The 16,596-nt window shown below is 49.6% G+C and overlaps 1 protein-coding gene across 12 annotated transcripts in view; it reads right to left on the bottom strand.

Annotated features, from left to right (window-relative positions):
- Nucleotides 1-357: 357 nt before the first annotated feature.
- The window catches only part of Tsc1 (TSC complex subunit 1), a 50,180-nt gene continuing 33,941 nt past the window's right edge, over nt 358-16,596 (bottom strand). For 7 of the 12 annotated variants that reach the window (XM_011239144.2, XM_006498221.4, XM_011239143.3 and 4 more), the window contains 11 exons: nt 16,282-16,342; nt 15,763-15,867; nt 14,972-15,530; nt 13,325-13,368; nt 12,412-12,578; nt 11,325-11,507; nt 10,229-10,339; nt 9,496-9,618; nt 5,620-5,807; nt 5,384-5,545; nt 593-4,876 (listed from right to left, as the gene is read on the bottom strand). In XM_011239144.2, coding sequence (XP_011237446.1) covers nt 4,357-4,876; nt 5,384-5,545; nt 5,620-5,807; nt 9,496-9,618; nt 10,229-10,339; nt 11,325-11,507; nt 12,412-12,578; nt 13,325-13,368; nt 14,972-15,530; nt 15,763-15,867; nt 16,282-16,342 — 2,223 coding nt within the window. In that variant the 3' untranslated portion in view covers nt 593-4,356. Of the gene's footprint in view, nt 4,877-5,383; nt 5,546-5,619; nt 5,808-9,495; nt 9,619-10,228; nt 10,340-11,324; nt 11,508-12,411; nt 12,579-13,324; nt 13,369-14,971; nt 15,531-15,762; nt 15,868-16,281; nt 16,343-16,596 lie in introns of all 12 variants that reach the window. The other 5 variants (NM_001289575.1, NM_022887.4, NM_001289576.1 and 2 more) reach the window with 4 other exon arrangements.

The following is a 16,596-nucleotide window of genomic DNA, read 5'->3' as shown; positions in this document are numbered from 1 at the left end:
CTCTTACCTCTGCTCGATACTTGAAGGGCAGGGGCACCAGGCAAGCAGGTGGTAATGGCATATCACAATACAGCTGACCAAGAGCAGGGTAAGCTTCTGCTAGGTTCCATCAGAAGGACTTGGGATGGAGACTAGGGTAGCCATGCTATTGGAGGTAGCCCTCTTCCACACATTGCTTTTACGTAGGGCCGTGAGTTTTAGACTGATGAATTATTTGTTCTCCAGCCCAAGTCCAGTAGCTGTTACTAACCGTCCACCCCCGTCCATGCCACCATGCAGTCTGCTCACAGTGCCTTGGACCATCTCATTCACCCACACGTCCCCACAGCCAGCACAGAGTCACTCCATCAACACTGCGGAGTGCAAAACAATAAATCTTTATTTGTTCACAGTTAAACACAAGCAACTGCCTTGACATTTTAGAACATTCTAAAGACAGCAAACCTTTGATTCCATTCACTGAGACTGTCCCATGTTCTCCTGCAGCCCATATTTATGGCATCTGATTTGGATTGTTTGACATGCTTTTAAGATCATATCTTAGTGGGAACATTTAAACCTTTTGAGAAGTGACTTCCATTGAACTAAAAAGTTTTTTTTTTTTTAAAATCTGATTCGTTTTCACTGATGGGAATATCACACCCCCCCTTAAACTCCCAAGTTAGCCATATCTGCTTCATCCATGATTGATTATAAAACTAAACTATGTCTTAGCAAAACCTGCTCCTCTGCATCATGTTTGTGGTCCAGTCTCATGAAGGGTGACCATTGAATCTTCCTAGTGCAAAAAAACGCCTGCCTGCCTGCCTCTGGTTTGCCAGGGAGTCAACAGCATCAAGTCCTCCTCTCCCTTCCGACACTGTGTGAGCAGAGGCAGGAGGAGGCGTCAGTCTGGAGCCCTTGATCCCCAGGGGTCTTATGAAAGACCATCCTCCAGTGGCTCAGGCTGCCTACTTATCCAGGGGTGGATAATACTGGGGCTCCGGGAAGGGAAGGACACCTCTCTGCCCCCATTAATTTCATTCTGACACCAAAAGTGGTTAGGATGCAGTTTGTTGTAGCTACTGCTGCTCTTCTATACAGCATTTAAAAACTCAGGGTGATACCAGAGACAGAAGCACTGCTCCCCTGAACACACCAGGGGCTCACAAACCAGGAAGCTGAATAACAAGGGTGGAAGCAGCAGCCCAGTGATGTCCCCCCACCCTCCTACAGGCTAAACCCAGGGCAATGAGGCGCCTCTGGGTGGACACAAACATCCTCACACTGGCTGTGTTTCCAGTGCACATGGCAGTGGGTTTAAAGCATGGCCCTGGGGCGAAGGTGCAGCGGACTCAGTCCTCGGCTGCAGGGCCACTGGCCTCTGGCTGAGGCAGACCACATGCTGCAGTGCAAACTGAGCCTGTGCAATGCCCACACCTCTACCAGGGTGTCCTGTGTCTCCCACCTTACCATGTGGCATGCCTTTGCTACTTAGTTCTGACCTCAGGTGTATGGTCTTCCCTCCGCCGTCCCCCCCCTCCCCGCCCCCTGGCTGGCTGGGCACACTCACTTAGTCGTCACCCCTTGCTTTCTAAGCTTCCTGCCAGCCTGAGCTCTGTGGTCAGCTCACAGCTCCTTTTATCCTTGACTACTAACATTTTCTCATTCTCCTTTGAGCACTAGAGCCCACAGACTCTGCAAGTGATCCTGAGTCTATCGCTTGTCACCTATGGTGCCACCACCAACCTGGGAGGTGCTTGGTCACTGGCTACAGCAGCATGGGGCAGAGAGACTTTTGTCTGCTTTTTAAACCACCAGTGGCTACCAGACTTTTCCTGGGTTGTGACAGCTTGCCTTCTAAGAAGAGTGACTCCCTGCTAATCATGTCACACAGTTGGAACCTTCTGCAGCTTAGTCCAGAAGATTAAGCCTTTTTTCCCCCGAAAGAGGTCAGCACTCACTGCTGGTGCCTGGAGATGCCACTTAGAGCCTGTCTCCTCATGCTCCCTGCCATGTTGCCCTGGCTCCTAAAGCACAGTCTTAGCTTGCAGGCAGGGATATTACATAGAAATATGCACTTAGCTCTTCTCCTGGGCACCCATCTCCTACACTGCAGTGACATGGTAGGGCTGCTTCTAACAGATTCTGGACTGCATGAGACACAGCCTCCAGTTTCCTTGGAGCCCGTTAGCAAGCACAGCACACAGTCCGAGTGATGACAGGATGAAGGCCATTCAACCCCCCACCCCCTCCCCACACTATGCCACCATGAAACCCACCAGGGTTTCTACTCCTTGGCCCAGGACTCCAGCTGCTCCTCAGAAGCTTCCTGGTGCGCACAACTAGACCAGGTGACCTACTGACTCCTAGGTCAACTGTCACTGCTCTCTAAAACAGAAGCCTCCACCCAACCACCCACTGACCCTGAAGTCCTTTGAAAGGAGTCAATGTTTAGGTTAAGTGCCTTAAAGATGTCTCAGGGGCACAGTCCTCCAACCTTAGGTGGGAAAGTCTTAACAGCCTTCTAGAACTCAAGCCACATAGGATGCTCAGGCTCTGTCGCTGGGTATGGGAAGAGGTTGGAGGAAAGTGCAGAAGGCCCAGGTGAAGTCTGTGGAGATGGCAGCCTGCATGTTAGCTTACCTTACCATGCTCCTCTCCAGAAACTTTCATCACCTGTACAGTCTAAGTTTTCTTCCTAAATGCTCTGTTCTCTGACAGACCTTGGTGGTGGAGGTGGTAACTCTTGGAAACTGTGACTACCTGTGAGATCTGTCAATCTGCCCACTTCTCCAATGGCTTGGGTGAGAGAATCCTGGGTCTTAAGCTTTGCTTTGGGCAGAACTACATGAAAAAGCATGCCATCACTGTCACCCACACTCCAAGTGTTCAGGGGCAGTGGCTGCCCTCTGCTGGTCTGAGGGGTTAGTGGCACGCCTTCCTGTGGGCGTTAAGTCTTGCCTTACTTAGGGATGCTAGGATATTTACTGCCACACTTCAGACTTTCATCCTCAGGCTGTAAACTTTCCTATTCAGTAAGATTCGTACCATTTTGTTGTTGTTTTTAGCTTTGTTGTAGCTAAACCCTCTTCTTACAGAATAGAAACAAGCAATCCAAGCTCATGGCTCCTTCCTAGTCTCTCCTTGCCTGGGCCAGAATATCAGGCAACAATTCTTTCACTTCGAGCATTTATTTCAGGAGCATTGGTTGAGTTTGGATTCTGCCACCACTGTGTTCTGGCAGTGACCAATGTCACCTCTTGTGAGCATGAGGCCAGGCAGTGGTATAGGCCACCAGCCTTTATCAGACTCTGAGTTACTCTGCTGTTCCTAACAGAAATGTTTGATATGAAGCTCCAGGGAGGGTCTTTCCTGAAGTTGGAGTTGGTGTAAAAGCTGTGAGAACCTAGTAAGGTGAGGCAACCCCTCAGCCGAGAGTGATCATCACATAAGCTCCTAGGAGGCCCTGACTTCCCGAGCCTGTCTGCTGCAGCATCACAAGGCAGCTGGACCCGAGGGGACCAAGGGGAGGCAAACAGGCTGAAGGGTGGAACCATGACCAGCCAGAGGCACACATCCACATAAGCACGGGCATCGTAGGTGCCTCTCCTAGTGACCACTCCCCACTGTCTGCAGATTGCAGAACGAACACCTGTACACCCACCCACAGGCAGCATGGTGCCAGCATTCAAGCAAATACCAAATAAATAAGAGGTAGTGGGGCAGAGGGGTAAGAGCTTTCCAGAGAGTTAAGGCAGTGTGGCCTCCACAGTGGCAACTGCACTGTCAAAGCAGCTGGTATTCTCACAGAACCTTCTAGGAATCATATCAGAGCTGCCAAGAAAAGGCAGAGGTGAGTGAGCCAGTTTCTCTAGATCTGTGGCTTAGATGCTGAACTTCAGAACCAAAAGCAGTGGGAACGCTCCTGTAAAGACAGCTCTGTAGGCTCTATCCTCCTGCAAGGGACAAACTGGACTTACCTGCAGTGCCACTAGTTGCCTGGTCTACCCAAGAGCCACCCAGTTGTCTGAACCTCAGGAAAGCAGAGTGGCATATTGGACCCAAAGATGAAATTTGGCCTCATATTGCACAGGTTCAAATGACATAACCATTTGGTGGGAGGAGAGAGTGAAGCACAGACCCTCAATCAGTACACACTGCTGGGTAAATGAAAGGCTAGGGGAGGTGAAGGAAGCGTCTCAATGCCAGACCCAAAAGCCACCATCCCACTCTCTGCCCTCTGTCAGAAGGACCTCTGTCCCATTCCCACCGCACAAGCAGCTGCTCAGACCCTGGAAACAGAAGCCTAGACCGTGCATTCACACCTTCTGTTCTGTGCCGACAAAGACGCAAATGAACACTGACAGACCCTCTTCAGCTGTGTTCAGGATGAGTCTCATTGTAGTCCATGATGTGGAGCTGCCCCACATTGTCTGAGTTTGGGGAAGATGGGTGTGGGGCATCTAGACTCAGGGAAGTCTTGTTTTCTGTGCCCGAGTCCTTGCCCAGTTCTGTCTTCAGGGTCTCAGAAAGGCTGCTGCTACTCATGGTCACGCTGTCCTCATCACACTGGCTCTCGCTCTTATTACGGAACAGCTCCCGGGCCTTCATGCCCAGGAAGCTTTTGGAACTGGGAAGTGAGCCAACAGTGGTGGGGATGCTGCTGGAGGGCTCGCCCAGGGCAGGTTCCCACCGGCTGCTGAACCTCTGGCTCGGGGGTTTCTCTGGAGTGGAAAGCTCACTGCTGCTGCTGCTGCTGCCTCCAGTGACTCTACCTCCACAGCTGGCCCGGGTGCCACCAGGTCTGGAGGTCCTGGTCTCACCATTGTGACCAGAAGCCTCTTCATTATGTCCTACCAAGGAATCTGTGCATCCATCACTACAACAGTCAAGCCTGTAAGAGACCCAGAGAGAGTGCAGCTGACAACCACAGCACTGCAGAGGAAATGCAAAATTACACTTGCGTCCCAACTCCACATGCTCCTTCTCTAATTAAATATTTCATGTATGTATGTATGTATGTATGTATGTATGTATGTATGTATGTGCCTGCCTGAAACCTGAGGAGGCCAGAAGACAGTATCCGATTCCCTACATCCAGGAACCAAACTGAGGTCCTCTGCAAGAGCAGTAACCCTTTATCCACCAAGCCATCACCCCCTTTTTTCTGTTTTGTTTTTTTTGTTTTTTTTTTTGGTTTTTCGAGACAGGGTAACAGCAGCTACATGTAAGAGTTTCACTGAAGTCCAGGTGACACCTGGAGCTATGCTGGATGACAATCTGCAATAGTGAGGGCAGACTGAGTACAGCCAACAAACAAGAAGGACGAGCAGAGGATGGCAGCCCAGCTGCTGTGCAGAGCCTGCCTTCCTCCCACAGAGCCTGACGTGTCTGCACTCACCTCTCTTCTGCTGCCTCTGCTGCCTCTGCTCTGTCCTCTTCTAGTTTCCGTAGGCGGCCATCTTTTTCCAACCTGCCATACAAGTCTAGGATCTCCAGTTCCAACACCCGGGTGATCTTTCTCTGAGCCTCATACCTGCTCTCTGCAGCCAGCAGCTGTCCACTGAAAGACAGCATGGTTCAGAATACGGGAGGGGCCACACCCACACCAACACCCACACCTTTCCAGTGAGTCACCTCGCCTGGCTCTTGACATCCTCAAGATATTTCTTCTGTTCTAGGAGAAGGTGGTCTTTCTTGGCCAGAAGAGACTCCAGTTCCAAAACTCGCCTCTGTGAGGCGTCCAACCTTTGGTTCTGCTGGAGAAGGTGGCTTCTGTTTTTCTCTAGCTCTTTCCGATATGCAGTTTTCATCATTTCTACTTCCTATAAAAAGGTCTGGAGTCAGTACTTACAGATAAGTGCACAGGGTAACTCTACAGTGCCCTCACCACTCAGCCCTGACCCAGCTGAGTGAGGAGGACTTCCTGGCAAATAGGCTGGCTAGGCATTTTTGATGTCTCTCCCTAAGGAAACCATCTCAAACACCAAAAGACATCACCATAGCATGTTTACGATGTTTAGCAGATGACCATAACACCCTCAGACATAACGCCAGGACTCTGCGAGAGAAAGCTCTATTTACTCTGTTTATAGGCTGCATACAGTACTATAAAAACGATGAAAAGTGAACCACAGCCTACAGGATCCTGCCTATCACAATACACTGAATAAAGCCTTTACAATAAAATAAGCCATCTGCACAGCAGTAGCTTCAGATTAATGGCACTGTGACCATTTGCCATCTTTCACCCTTTCCCCCTCTTCTACAGCAGCTGAGATGGTGACAAAGGAGACATGTCTGCTCAGGAGAAGCAGCATTTTTAGGCTTGATACCTGCCAAAGTTTGCCAGCCAAGCCACACAGGAAAGCCACAGTAACTATAGACGGATGTGCCCTACAAAGGTAGAAAGGAGGCTTTCCTTAATAATTGTTACTATGTGTTCGCACCACCCTCCCCCACCCACCTCCACCATACAAGGTTTTTAAGAAAAGCCTAAATTGCAAGTTACAAAGAGGTGACCTTCCCAGAAGGCATTAAGCCTCAGTGCTAACCAGGAAATCAGATTTTTCCAGAGTGTAGAAGGCAGAAATGGCTGAAAACATTGCCTTCCCAGCTGTGCTGTACAGTTCCAGGTAAGAAGCCAGCTGAGTTCTGTTACAAGGCAGCACAGGCATGCTCCGTAGCTACAGACCCCAGCAGTCATAGATGCAGCGTGTCCACTGCGTTCACTCAGTGTGCTGTGCTGGGCTCTCGTCAGTAACACAGCTCAGCAGCTGCTTATACAGTGTTTACCTTACATGTGACCTACAGAGGGGTACAGTACGTGGGAGGATGCGCAACGGTTTGGGGCCGATATCAACCCATCATAAGAGGAACTGGAAACTTGCAGGGCCCTGGACCCAACCCTGCACAGCAATAGTGATGCCTGTACTTATTTACAGATACTCACACAAAGAATTAAATCAACAAGCCCTGGCTATGCATCTCAGCTACCTGCACAGCTTGTGAGATGCCTGCCCCTCCTCCATGGGTCTGAAGAACAGCAGCCCAGCTCCCCACCCAGAGGCAGATCTTGGTCTACTCAAGGCCCTCCCAGGCCAGTAACAAGCACCATTCAAACCTAACAGAAAAGGAAAGCAGGATAGGAAGCATGCAGAAAGGTTTTGAAAAAGGTTTTTCTTGATGAGAGACACCTACCCATGGGAGGGGAATACCATGGGGTTGGCCTATGTGGGGCACTTGGTATATCAGTGCGGCTAGCTGGAAGAAAAGGCTAACAGGGTAAGATGGCAGGAGGAAGGGTTCAAAGAGCCTGGCTTCCTCATGAGACCCCAAACTGCCATCTTGATCAACTTGGAATTCACCTGGCTTAGGATTTACTGTCAAATAAAGCAATAAAGCTCTGTATGATTAAACAAATGTTTTTGTTTTGTTTTGTGAAATTGAACAGAAGGCATCCCAGCTAACACGAGTGGACTTCAGCTCCCAAGAGGGAACATGACTGCCGCCAGTCTCAGGGTTCTAAGTAACAGAAGCCAGTCCAGCTATGCATCATCTCTCCAGAGGCATCAAAAAGCAGTTTCAATAGCAGTCAGACATGGTGGCATCATCTTTAATCCCAGTACATGGGAAGCAGAGACAAGTGCATCTCTGTGAGTTCAAGAGTAGCCTGGTCTGACAGTTTCAGGACAGCTAACACTACATAGGGATATCCTATCTTGAAAAGCATGGCTCAGCATGCTCTTTAGGGGTGAGTCCTTGGGTCTGTTACCCACATGTTCTCAAAACTATTCTGCCTCCAGGGTAATTAATAGTTGGATTCTAGGTAGTTCTACTTTTGACATCCTCCAGAGTCTGAACTGGAGGCTGAGAATTAAGAAGCAACTCTCCCATCAATTTGTCTCCTCGGTTCTGACACAACACTCCACTTGGAGACCACAGATGACCTTTGATAGAACTTTGACCAGAGGGTGCTAAAGGCATTTGATGGAAGAGCAGTGTCAGAATGCCAGAGTATACTCTACCGAAATTCCAATCAAGTTCCTTTCCAACTGCCCGAGGCTGACTGTGCAGTGATCTAAGTGTCTGTCTCAGCACACTGACAAACACTAACTGGTCTCCATGCTGACACCAGGACCAAATGAACATCAGCAGGAGCAGAGTCTCAGGAGAAGGAAGCAAAATGGCGTGGGTGTTGAGGCAGAGCATCCTGCATACACCGTGGATCCTGAAGGGGTAGCAGACAGACCGGCTGCCCCCATCTCCCCTCTCTCCTGTGTGGCAGTACTTACATCTCATGCTTTCTCTGTGTGATGGTCAGTCTTACCAACTTATGGGTACAGAATCACTATGGAAACAAAGCTCTGGGCCTGTCTGTAAGAGATTGTCTAGACTAGCAAACTGAAGTGGTAGGATCAATCTTAAATAGGGGCAGCCCATCTAATAGGCTGGGGTCCCAGAAGAAATGTAAAGGAGAAGTGAGCTGCACATGAATCTCTCCTGTTCACACTCCTCCACAATGTCCCCTCCTGACTGTGACAGTGTGAGCCCTGTTCACACTCCTCCTCCATGTCCCCTCCTGACTGTGACAGTGTAAGCTCTGTTCACACTCCTTCTCTATGTCCCCTCCTGACTGTGACAGTGTGAGCCCTGTCCACACTCCTCCTCCTCCATGTCCCCTCCTGACAGCGACAGTGTGAGCCCTGTTCACACTCCTCCACCATGTCCCCTCCTGACTGCGACAGTGTGAGCCCTGTTCACACTCCTCCACCATGTCCCCTCCTGACTGTGACAGTGTGAGCCCTGTCCACACTCCTCCACCATGTCCCCTCCTGACTGCGACAGTGTGAGCCCTGTTCACACTCCTCCACCATGTCCCCTCCTGACTGCGACAGTGTGAGCCCTGTCCACACTCCTCCACCATGTCCCCTCCTGACTGTGACAGTGTGAGCCCTGTCTACACTCCTCCACCATGTCCCCTCCTGACTGTGACAGTGTGAGCCCTGTCCACACTCTTCCTCCATGTCCCCTCCTGACTGTGACAGTGTGAGCCCTGTCCACACTCCTCTACCATGTCCCCTCCAGACTGCGACAGTGTGAGCCCTGTTTACACTCCTCCTCCATGTCCCCTCCTGACTGTGACAGTGTGAGCCATGTCCACACTCCTCCTCCATGTCCCCTCCTGACTGCAACAGTGTGAGCCCTGTCCACACTCCTCCTCCATGTCCCCTCCTGACTGCGACAGTGTGAGCCCTGTTCACACTGCTCCTCCATGTCCCCTCCTGACTGTGAACCAGTCAACTTTTCCTTGTTTCCGTTACTTTTGTCAGTCTGTCCCAGATAGGAGGACAGTAACTGACATTCATGTAGCCTGGACCTCTGCAAAGCGGCCCCATCAGGGCACATGATGTCTTCCTGTGCCTGGACACTGCAATGTGGCTGGGCCTGGCTGCTCTGCAGAACACGGGGCCGGGCAGTGCAGTTTTGTGTCTCAGTGCCCGGGCCACTTACCTTGGTGGTGTCAGGATGCTTGCTCTGCAGCTGCTCCAGGTACAGCTCATTGACCTCCCCGAGCACCAGGAGCTGCCTATTCAAGAACTCCATCTGCTGCTGCACTGACTCACTGTTGGAGAGCTGCCAGATGGAAGTGAGAAAGTGCAAGTTCAGCATGGCAAAACTAGGCAACAGACAGCAACAGTAACTACTGGGGAGCACAGTACAAGGCAGAGCAGAATAAACCATTCCCACTGAGTCCATGGATAATGGAGAAGAAGGTGCCCAAGGGCAGCAGAAACACACTGAGGTTGTTCTCTGCACAGAAGCAACACGAATGCACTTCAATACAGCTGGCCCAAGAACACTGGAGCAGAGGCAGCTCTGTAAAGCCCCAGTGTACCCCAGTAACCTCTTTCTGAATACATGACACAGATCTCACTGAATACCTATGGAAAGCCACAGTTCAAAAGCCTTAACAGACTTCAAAAACAAGGCATTGAAAAGAGTTCCATGGGATGTGCCTGGCCTCAGCTCGTCGGGTACTTTTGTTGTGAGGACCGTCTGCATTGGAGGGTGTACTGCACTTGGAGGTCAATACCCATGGGTCCTTCCCACTCGAACCAACGTCTCCAGATGTCGCCAAATGTTTTTGGGTAGAATCGCTCACTGCTGGATCACCAATACAGACATACAAGTAATATACCTGTCTGCCTGATGCAAGAGTCAGCAGGTGAGGGTCTAATCTTACCTTCTGAGAGACCTGGCTGAGCAGCAGCTCAGTGTGGCACACCTTGTTGTTAGCCTTCTTCAGCTCCACCCGAAGCTCCGCAATCATGTTTCTGCAGTCCTCCAGCTTTGTCTACCAAAGACAGTTGACCATGAGGTTACAAGAGCACAGACCGGCACAGCCACGGACAGAGGCAGAGCTGGGGATGCGCTGCTCCTCAACTGCTCTCTTGTCTATCAGTATCAGACTTTACAGTTTAAAGGGAGAGATTCTGAGTCTCTTCCTACTTAAAATAAGGGAGGGGGGCCTTCCCAAAGACCTGATCCCTACAAGTCCAAAATTGCATGTCCAGACCATGCAACTACACAGAAACTGGCCCAGACCTTTCACTCTTTTGAGGGTACTACAGCGACATCTGTGGGACATCATGGGAACTACCGATTAATTGGTAGAGATTAATTATCCTACGAGTGTGAGGATAATGCCACATCCCGGCAACACTGGGCTTTTAATATTTATGTGCTAAAAAAGCAGTATGAGAAAACAGAGAGGAGGAGGAAATGAAGTGTCACTGTCTACTGATCCCAAAGCCAAAGCACTGTGTGATGACAACAGAGTCACTTGACTTAGCAATCATGGCTATTTAAAAGTGAAGTCTAAAATATTTTAAATGTAGGCGTGCTGTTTCTGAGCCACTATGCCAAGAGGAATCAACCCCACAGAGCATTCAGATCCCTTAGAGCAGCAGCTCCCAATGTGTGGGTCCTGACCTATCTCCTATGGTCCTAGGAACCCAGATATAAATTTATTTTGTTATTTCACAAGTGTAATTTTGCTACTGAGTGGTTTATGTCAGTTCCTAAGACCATAAGAAATATGTGCTTCTCCTACGGTCGTGACCCACATGTTGAGAACTGCTGACTTAGTTGTTTCTTTTGGCTTCAGGGTGTTGGGAACACTAGGGAAACACTGAATGGAGAAAGCTAGGGACTTCTGTCCTCGGATCCATTCCATACACAATACACTTGTCACTTCAGAGCATAGTGTTCATCTCAGGCAAGCTGAGTGAGGTGTGAGGACACAGCTGACACCATGCCTTCTGTTACCCGCCTGGTACCTGTAACTCCTGACTCTGGTTGTAGAATTCTTCTCGGTCATGCTGTAGCTGTCTGATCTGGCTATGCAGTTGGGTCACCATGGTGTCACGTTGTTCCTGAAGCTGACTGTATCGGGCTTGTTCTTTCTGCAGACTCACCTTCCACATCTGTATGTCCTTCTCTTGTAACTTCAACTGATCTTTCTAGCAAAGGCAGAGACACTATCATTTTAGCTGTCACCCAACATGGGCAGTGACACTCAAGGTTAACACGTTACCAACATTGACAGTCAACACACTGCTCTGAAATTCTAATCACACACTTATGGGTCTGGTGCCTCTCTACTGTCAAAAGTTTTCCAAACTGCACATTAGCACATAGAACTTTCCTCAAGGAACTTCTCATGCTTGCTACAGTCCTAGCTGCCTTCTGAGGAGGGCCTTGAATACACAGTGTGGTAGTCCTCTAAAGCGCTGGGCCCTGACTGAGCACTCTGTGGGCCAGGCAGAACAAATGCTTGTTGGCACGAGTTAACACACTGGCTACAACACAGACTGCCACTATCACTTATCATCTACAGAAAAGGTAAAGAGGCATCAGAAGGCTTAACCCAAGTCACCTGCTGTGGTGCACACCTTAAATCCCAGCACTTGGGAGGCAGAAGCAGAGGTAGGTGGGTCTATGTGAGTTTGAGGCCAGTCTGGTCTACATAGTGAGTTCCTGTTCAAGCTATATGGAGAGACCCTGTCTCAAACAAACAACCCACCCCCCAACAAAAACCCCAAAGGCTTAAGGTAAAACCTGACACTTAAAGTCCATGTCTGGCTGGCTTTATATCCATGGCATCAAACACCTTCAGTTCGGTGCCATGAAACAAATGGCTTACCAGCAGGAAAAATAAACTCCTTCCGCAATGCCAAGCAGTCACAAAGGCACTTGTTCTTGTGGTTCTTGAGAGTGTGGGAGAAGTTATGAGATTTAGCCATGCACATCTGTTCCTCACAGGCTAAGTGGCCCGCCCTTGGCCACTCAGGGCAGAGCTGGGACCTCCACTCGGCAGCTGCTCTCTACACAGCAGTGCGTGGATGGATCACCCTGACTGCTCACCATTGCTGCATTGTGTTCCTCCAGAGCCGCTGCTCGGATCACCTTGCGCAGGAGCCTTCTGTTCCTGAGTGCATGCTGCTGCCGCTTGAAGCGCTCGTACAGCAGCTGATTGTGCAGTAAAAGCAACTGGTCTCGGAGGGTCCGGAGCTCATCTGAGGGAGGAGAGCCTGATTTTAAAGCAGAGGGAAGGTGGCAGAAAGGCTATTTACACATAGTTCCATCAAGGCCCTCCCATTGCCTCACTTAAGAAGTAATTCTTGGGGTCTTGGAAGGCAGCTCCGACCATGAAGTGCTGTGTGAGCATGGGGGCATGGTTTATATCCAAACCCATATAAAAAGAGGCAGCACCCTCGGGGCTTGCTAGCCAGTCGGCCTCGATACATTAGCGAGATCCAGGCCAGTGAGAGACCAGGTCAGTGAGAGGCACTGTCTCCACACACAGGTACACATAATTCCAACACTCCCCAGTCAGTTGATAGCTCCTAGCACCACCATTCTTGAGAGATCGGAGAATCTTCTACTTTCCTTCCCTTTAAAGCATCAAAAGTGGTAGCAGAAGAGGCCTCCTGAGGCAGGACCTCCTCTCTCTCTCTCTCTCTCTCTCTCTCTCTCTCTCTCTCTCTCTCTCTCTCTCTCTCTCTCTCTGCTGCTGGCCCTCCTGCTGTGCTTCCCAGGAGACTTCCTAGCACACTCCCACTGAGTCCATCTTCTCTAGCAAACATGGCGCTCACTTTCTCACCAAATGCCCAAGCTCACTACTTGCCACTCTCTAAAAGCACCAAACCCTGACTGCAACACTTGGGATCCTCTCAGCAAGCAGATAAGCCAAAGAAGTCCCTTCCTGATTAGAGCAGGGCACCCTCGGGACAAAGAAGGGGCAAGTAGGTCTGGATGTGTGCTGAAGCAACGTTACCTCCAAAGTGGGTCCAGTCAACAGACTTGCTGGGCAGGGACAACCTAGGAAAAGATTTCACAGGAAGTTATTGATCTGACTTTCGGGTGGTGGTGGTGGTGTTTTGAGAGTCTCCTGCCGCCCAAGCTGGCCCTGAACTTGCTCTGCAGTCAAGGATGATGTTGAACTCTAATCCTCCAGCCTCTATCTCCGACATGCAGGGACTGCAGGCACAGGCACTGTGCCCCATTTTATATGGTGCTGAGGTCAAATGGAGAGCTTTATGAATACTAGGCAAGCACTTGATCAATGGAGCTATACCCTCAGACAGGGTGAAGGGAGTTTCAACTTTAGCTCATATTCTTGTGGTCAGAATCTGCAATGGCTTAGGAAAACTTTCAAACTCCAACTATACTGAGCTAAAGGGAGTCTTGGTGGCTGGGAATGGACAGGCAATTCATTGTGTATAGCCAAGTCCCAGACCTAACACTGAACTCCCGGGCTTGGTGGTTGGGCCCCAGGATCTCTCCAGCCAACCTCTGTAGGAAAACACAAAGTCCTCCTGCCACCCCTCTCCTTATGGACACAGAATCACTCTCCTTGGACAAGCTACTGTCGGCCTCTTAAGATAACTGCAGTTCATTTACCTGACTCCAATACATCAAATTTCATTTTGTAAGAGGAGTTTTAAATATTATAATCCTTGTCAAATTTCATCTTAAGGTATTATATAGAAAAAAGGTAAAAACTAGCCAGGGGATGGTGATACATCCTTGTAATCTCAGCTTTTGGGAGGCCACAGTAGGAAGATCATGAGTTCCAGACTAGCCTTGGCTACATAGTGAGACCCTATCTCAAAACAAAGAAACAAAACTAACATTTCCCAAGAACCAGTAGCAAAAGGGTCAAACTCAACTTAGCCAGGTAATTCTTTCCTGTCCCTGGAACCCTCTAACAGGGGATGGGATTTAAAAAAAAAAAAAAAAAGACTAAAAGATATTTGCTGAAGTTTTAGTTGCTAAGACGAGGTTGTTCTACCCTGCAGGAACCCATGTGCTCTGTGGAGCATCTAGCCTCCTGAACTTGGAGAGAACGATGACAATCTCATCTTTCATCAGTAGCACAAGAGAAAACAGAAAGCTGTGACTGGAGAAGGACATACTGAAATCAGTATTACTCAACTCTGAGCTATTATAATGTCAATTTTTGTTTGTTTGCTTGTTTGTTTGGTTAGTTGGTTTTGTTTTGTTTTTGTGTTTTTTCGAGACAGAGTTTCTCTGTGTAGCCCTGGCTGTCCTGGAACTCACTCTGTAGACCAGGCTGGCCTCGAACTCAGAAATCCGCCTGCCTCTGCCTCCCAAGTGCTGGCTATCACGTCAATTTTGAGTCTGCTTTCCAGAGAACAATGTGCAAACCCTCACTGGGGCATCCCCACAGAAGAGGCACAGAATGGCCTGCACTGAAGACTTATTTACATTACACATGGACACTGTCCTCCTCACAGATCATCCCAGGCTCTACACACGCAAAAGCAACAGAAGAGGAGGCTGACTAAGAAAACACAAGACAACAAGCTGCCTTGGGTATAGGTGGACAGGGTAGCTCTGCTCTGTTCTCATGGTCTTGTGCTGTCTAAAACAGTCAAGTCAACAGCATGGCCTGGCTTACCTGCTCAGCTCCTTGCTGTGCGCACCTGCTCCCTGCTCTATCAGTCTGTCCAGTACTTCCATTGGGGAGGTAGAGGGCACACAGTCTTCCTCAGGGTTTCCTTTCACTTTCTTCAACAGCTCCTCAGTCTTCTTGCTGACAAAGTGACAGGCAGTCTTTGGCAAGGCCACCTCAAAGAGATGATCATATGGGGGAAGCTGCCCACTTCCAAAGCTCACTCCCCTCTGAGGTGGGATTTTGCAAGGGCTGGGAGTGAGGATACTGGTCTCCAGAGAAGTCTGGCGATCCCTGTCCCCAGCGGGACTGACATCAGCACTGCCAGAGGGTGGGTCTATGGGAGTAAAGGCTTGCTTTGGTGTGTCAGGCCCATGTTTGTCCAGGGAGGAGTGCAAAGGCTCAGGGTTCACGCTGGAGCCCTGAGTCCCAGAGGCTGCCGAATGAGTCTTCCGCTGAGAGCCAGAGAGACTGTCTCGGTAGAAGGGAGAGTCAAAGCCCCCTCGAGGAACTACAGGATCCGCCTCTGCAGTAGTGATCTCAGAAAGCTCTTTAGATATTGCAGCTGAAATGAAGGTGGGGAGACAAGGGAGCCCTGTAAACACTCAGCCAGGCGAGTGGGCTTGCGTTTGTGCACTACAGGGAACGTTCGTTGGCATTCCTTTCCCTGTACATGCTGGGGCCAACACCACCTTTCACCCCAACACAGAAAAGTCAAGCAAGCCTGAATTATGACTCTCAAGCTCAGGTCTGAGACAGGACACTCTTGTCACCTTGTAGCCGCCCACAAATGTTACCTTCTTCCTTATCTTTCTCGATACTGTCTTCCTCAGAAGCCAGATCACCTAGGAAATCAGGTAGATTCCTCAGAGTAACGGAACCTTTGCTTCCAGGTGGATCCTCTGCAGAGAGAGAGAGACAACTCATGTCAAAACGGTTAACCCTGGAAGCACAAAGGCATGACACTACATACACATCGGCAACAGTTCTTCCAGATGAGCAGAGAAAGTTGGGACCACTACAAAAGATGGAGAACTTACACATCATTTGCAAAGGTTCCAAACCCAACCCCATAAGAAGCATGGTTCTCAGGCCGAAATGTCTCTGATAACAGATAAAACTACCTAGTTTGACCTGCTCAGAGAAGATGCACTTTAGACAGTAGCTTGACAACCTTCTAATACTGGTGTTTCATACCCCTGGGAGTCAGCATAGGTGCTATCCCAGAAAATCCTTCTTCCACCCAGCTTAGCTTTTAAGCTACAGAGTTCAATGCCAAGAGGCAAGCAAGGCCCATCATTACCCAGGGAGTTTACCTAATCCTCGGTCGTTTGACTGTCTGTGAAGGTAAGGCCTTGAGGAATCTGCTCTTTCTTCCTGAAATGGAAGCACAGTGAAAATGCTGGGCATGTTCTGTGTCGCAGAGTAATAGAATTTAAAGGTTAGTTTAGTGAACTGCCGGACTCCAAGATCCCTTTAGAATCTTAAAAAAGATCCTTGATGATCCCTGTCCCCAGAAGGACTAGCATCAGCACTGCTGAGGGTGGGTCTATGGGACTTGCTTTGGTGTGTCAGGCCCATGCTCTTTAGTACTGGCTGTTCTTCCAGAGGACTGAGGTTTGCCTTCCAGG

The sequence above is a fragment of the Mus musculus genome, chromosome 2, assembly GCF_000001635.26.
Source record: "Mus musculus strain C57BL/6J chromosome 2, GRCm38.p6 C57BL/6J".
Taxonomy (NCBI): Eukaryota; Metazoa; Chordata; class Mammalia; order Rodentia; family Muridae; genus Mus; species Mus musculus.
Note: the sequence above shows the minus strand (reverse complement) of the source record. Positions and strands in the feature narration are given on the sequence as shown.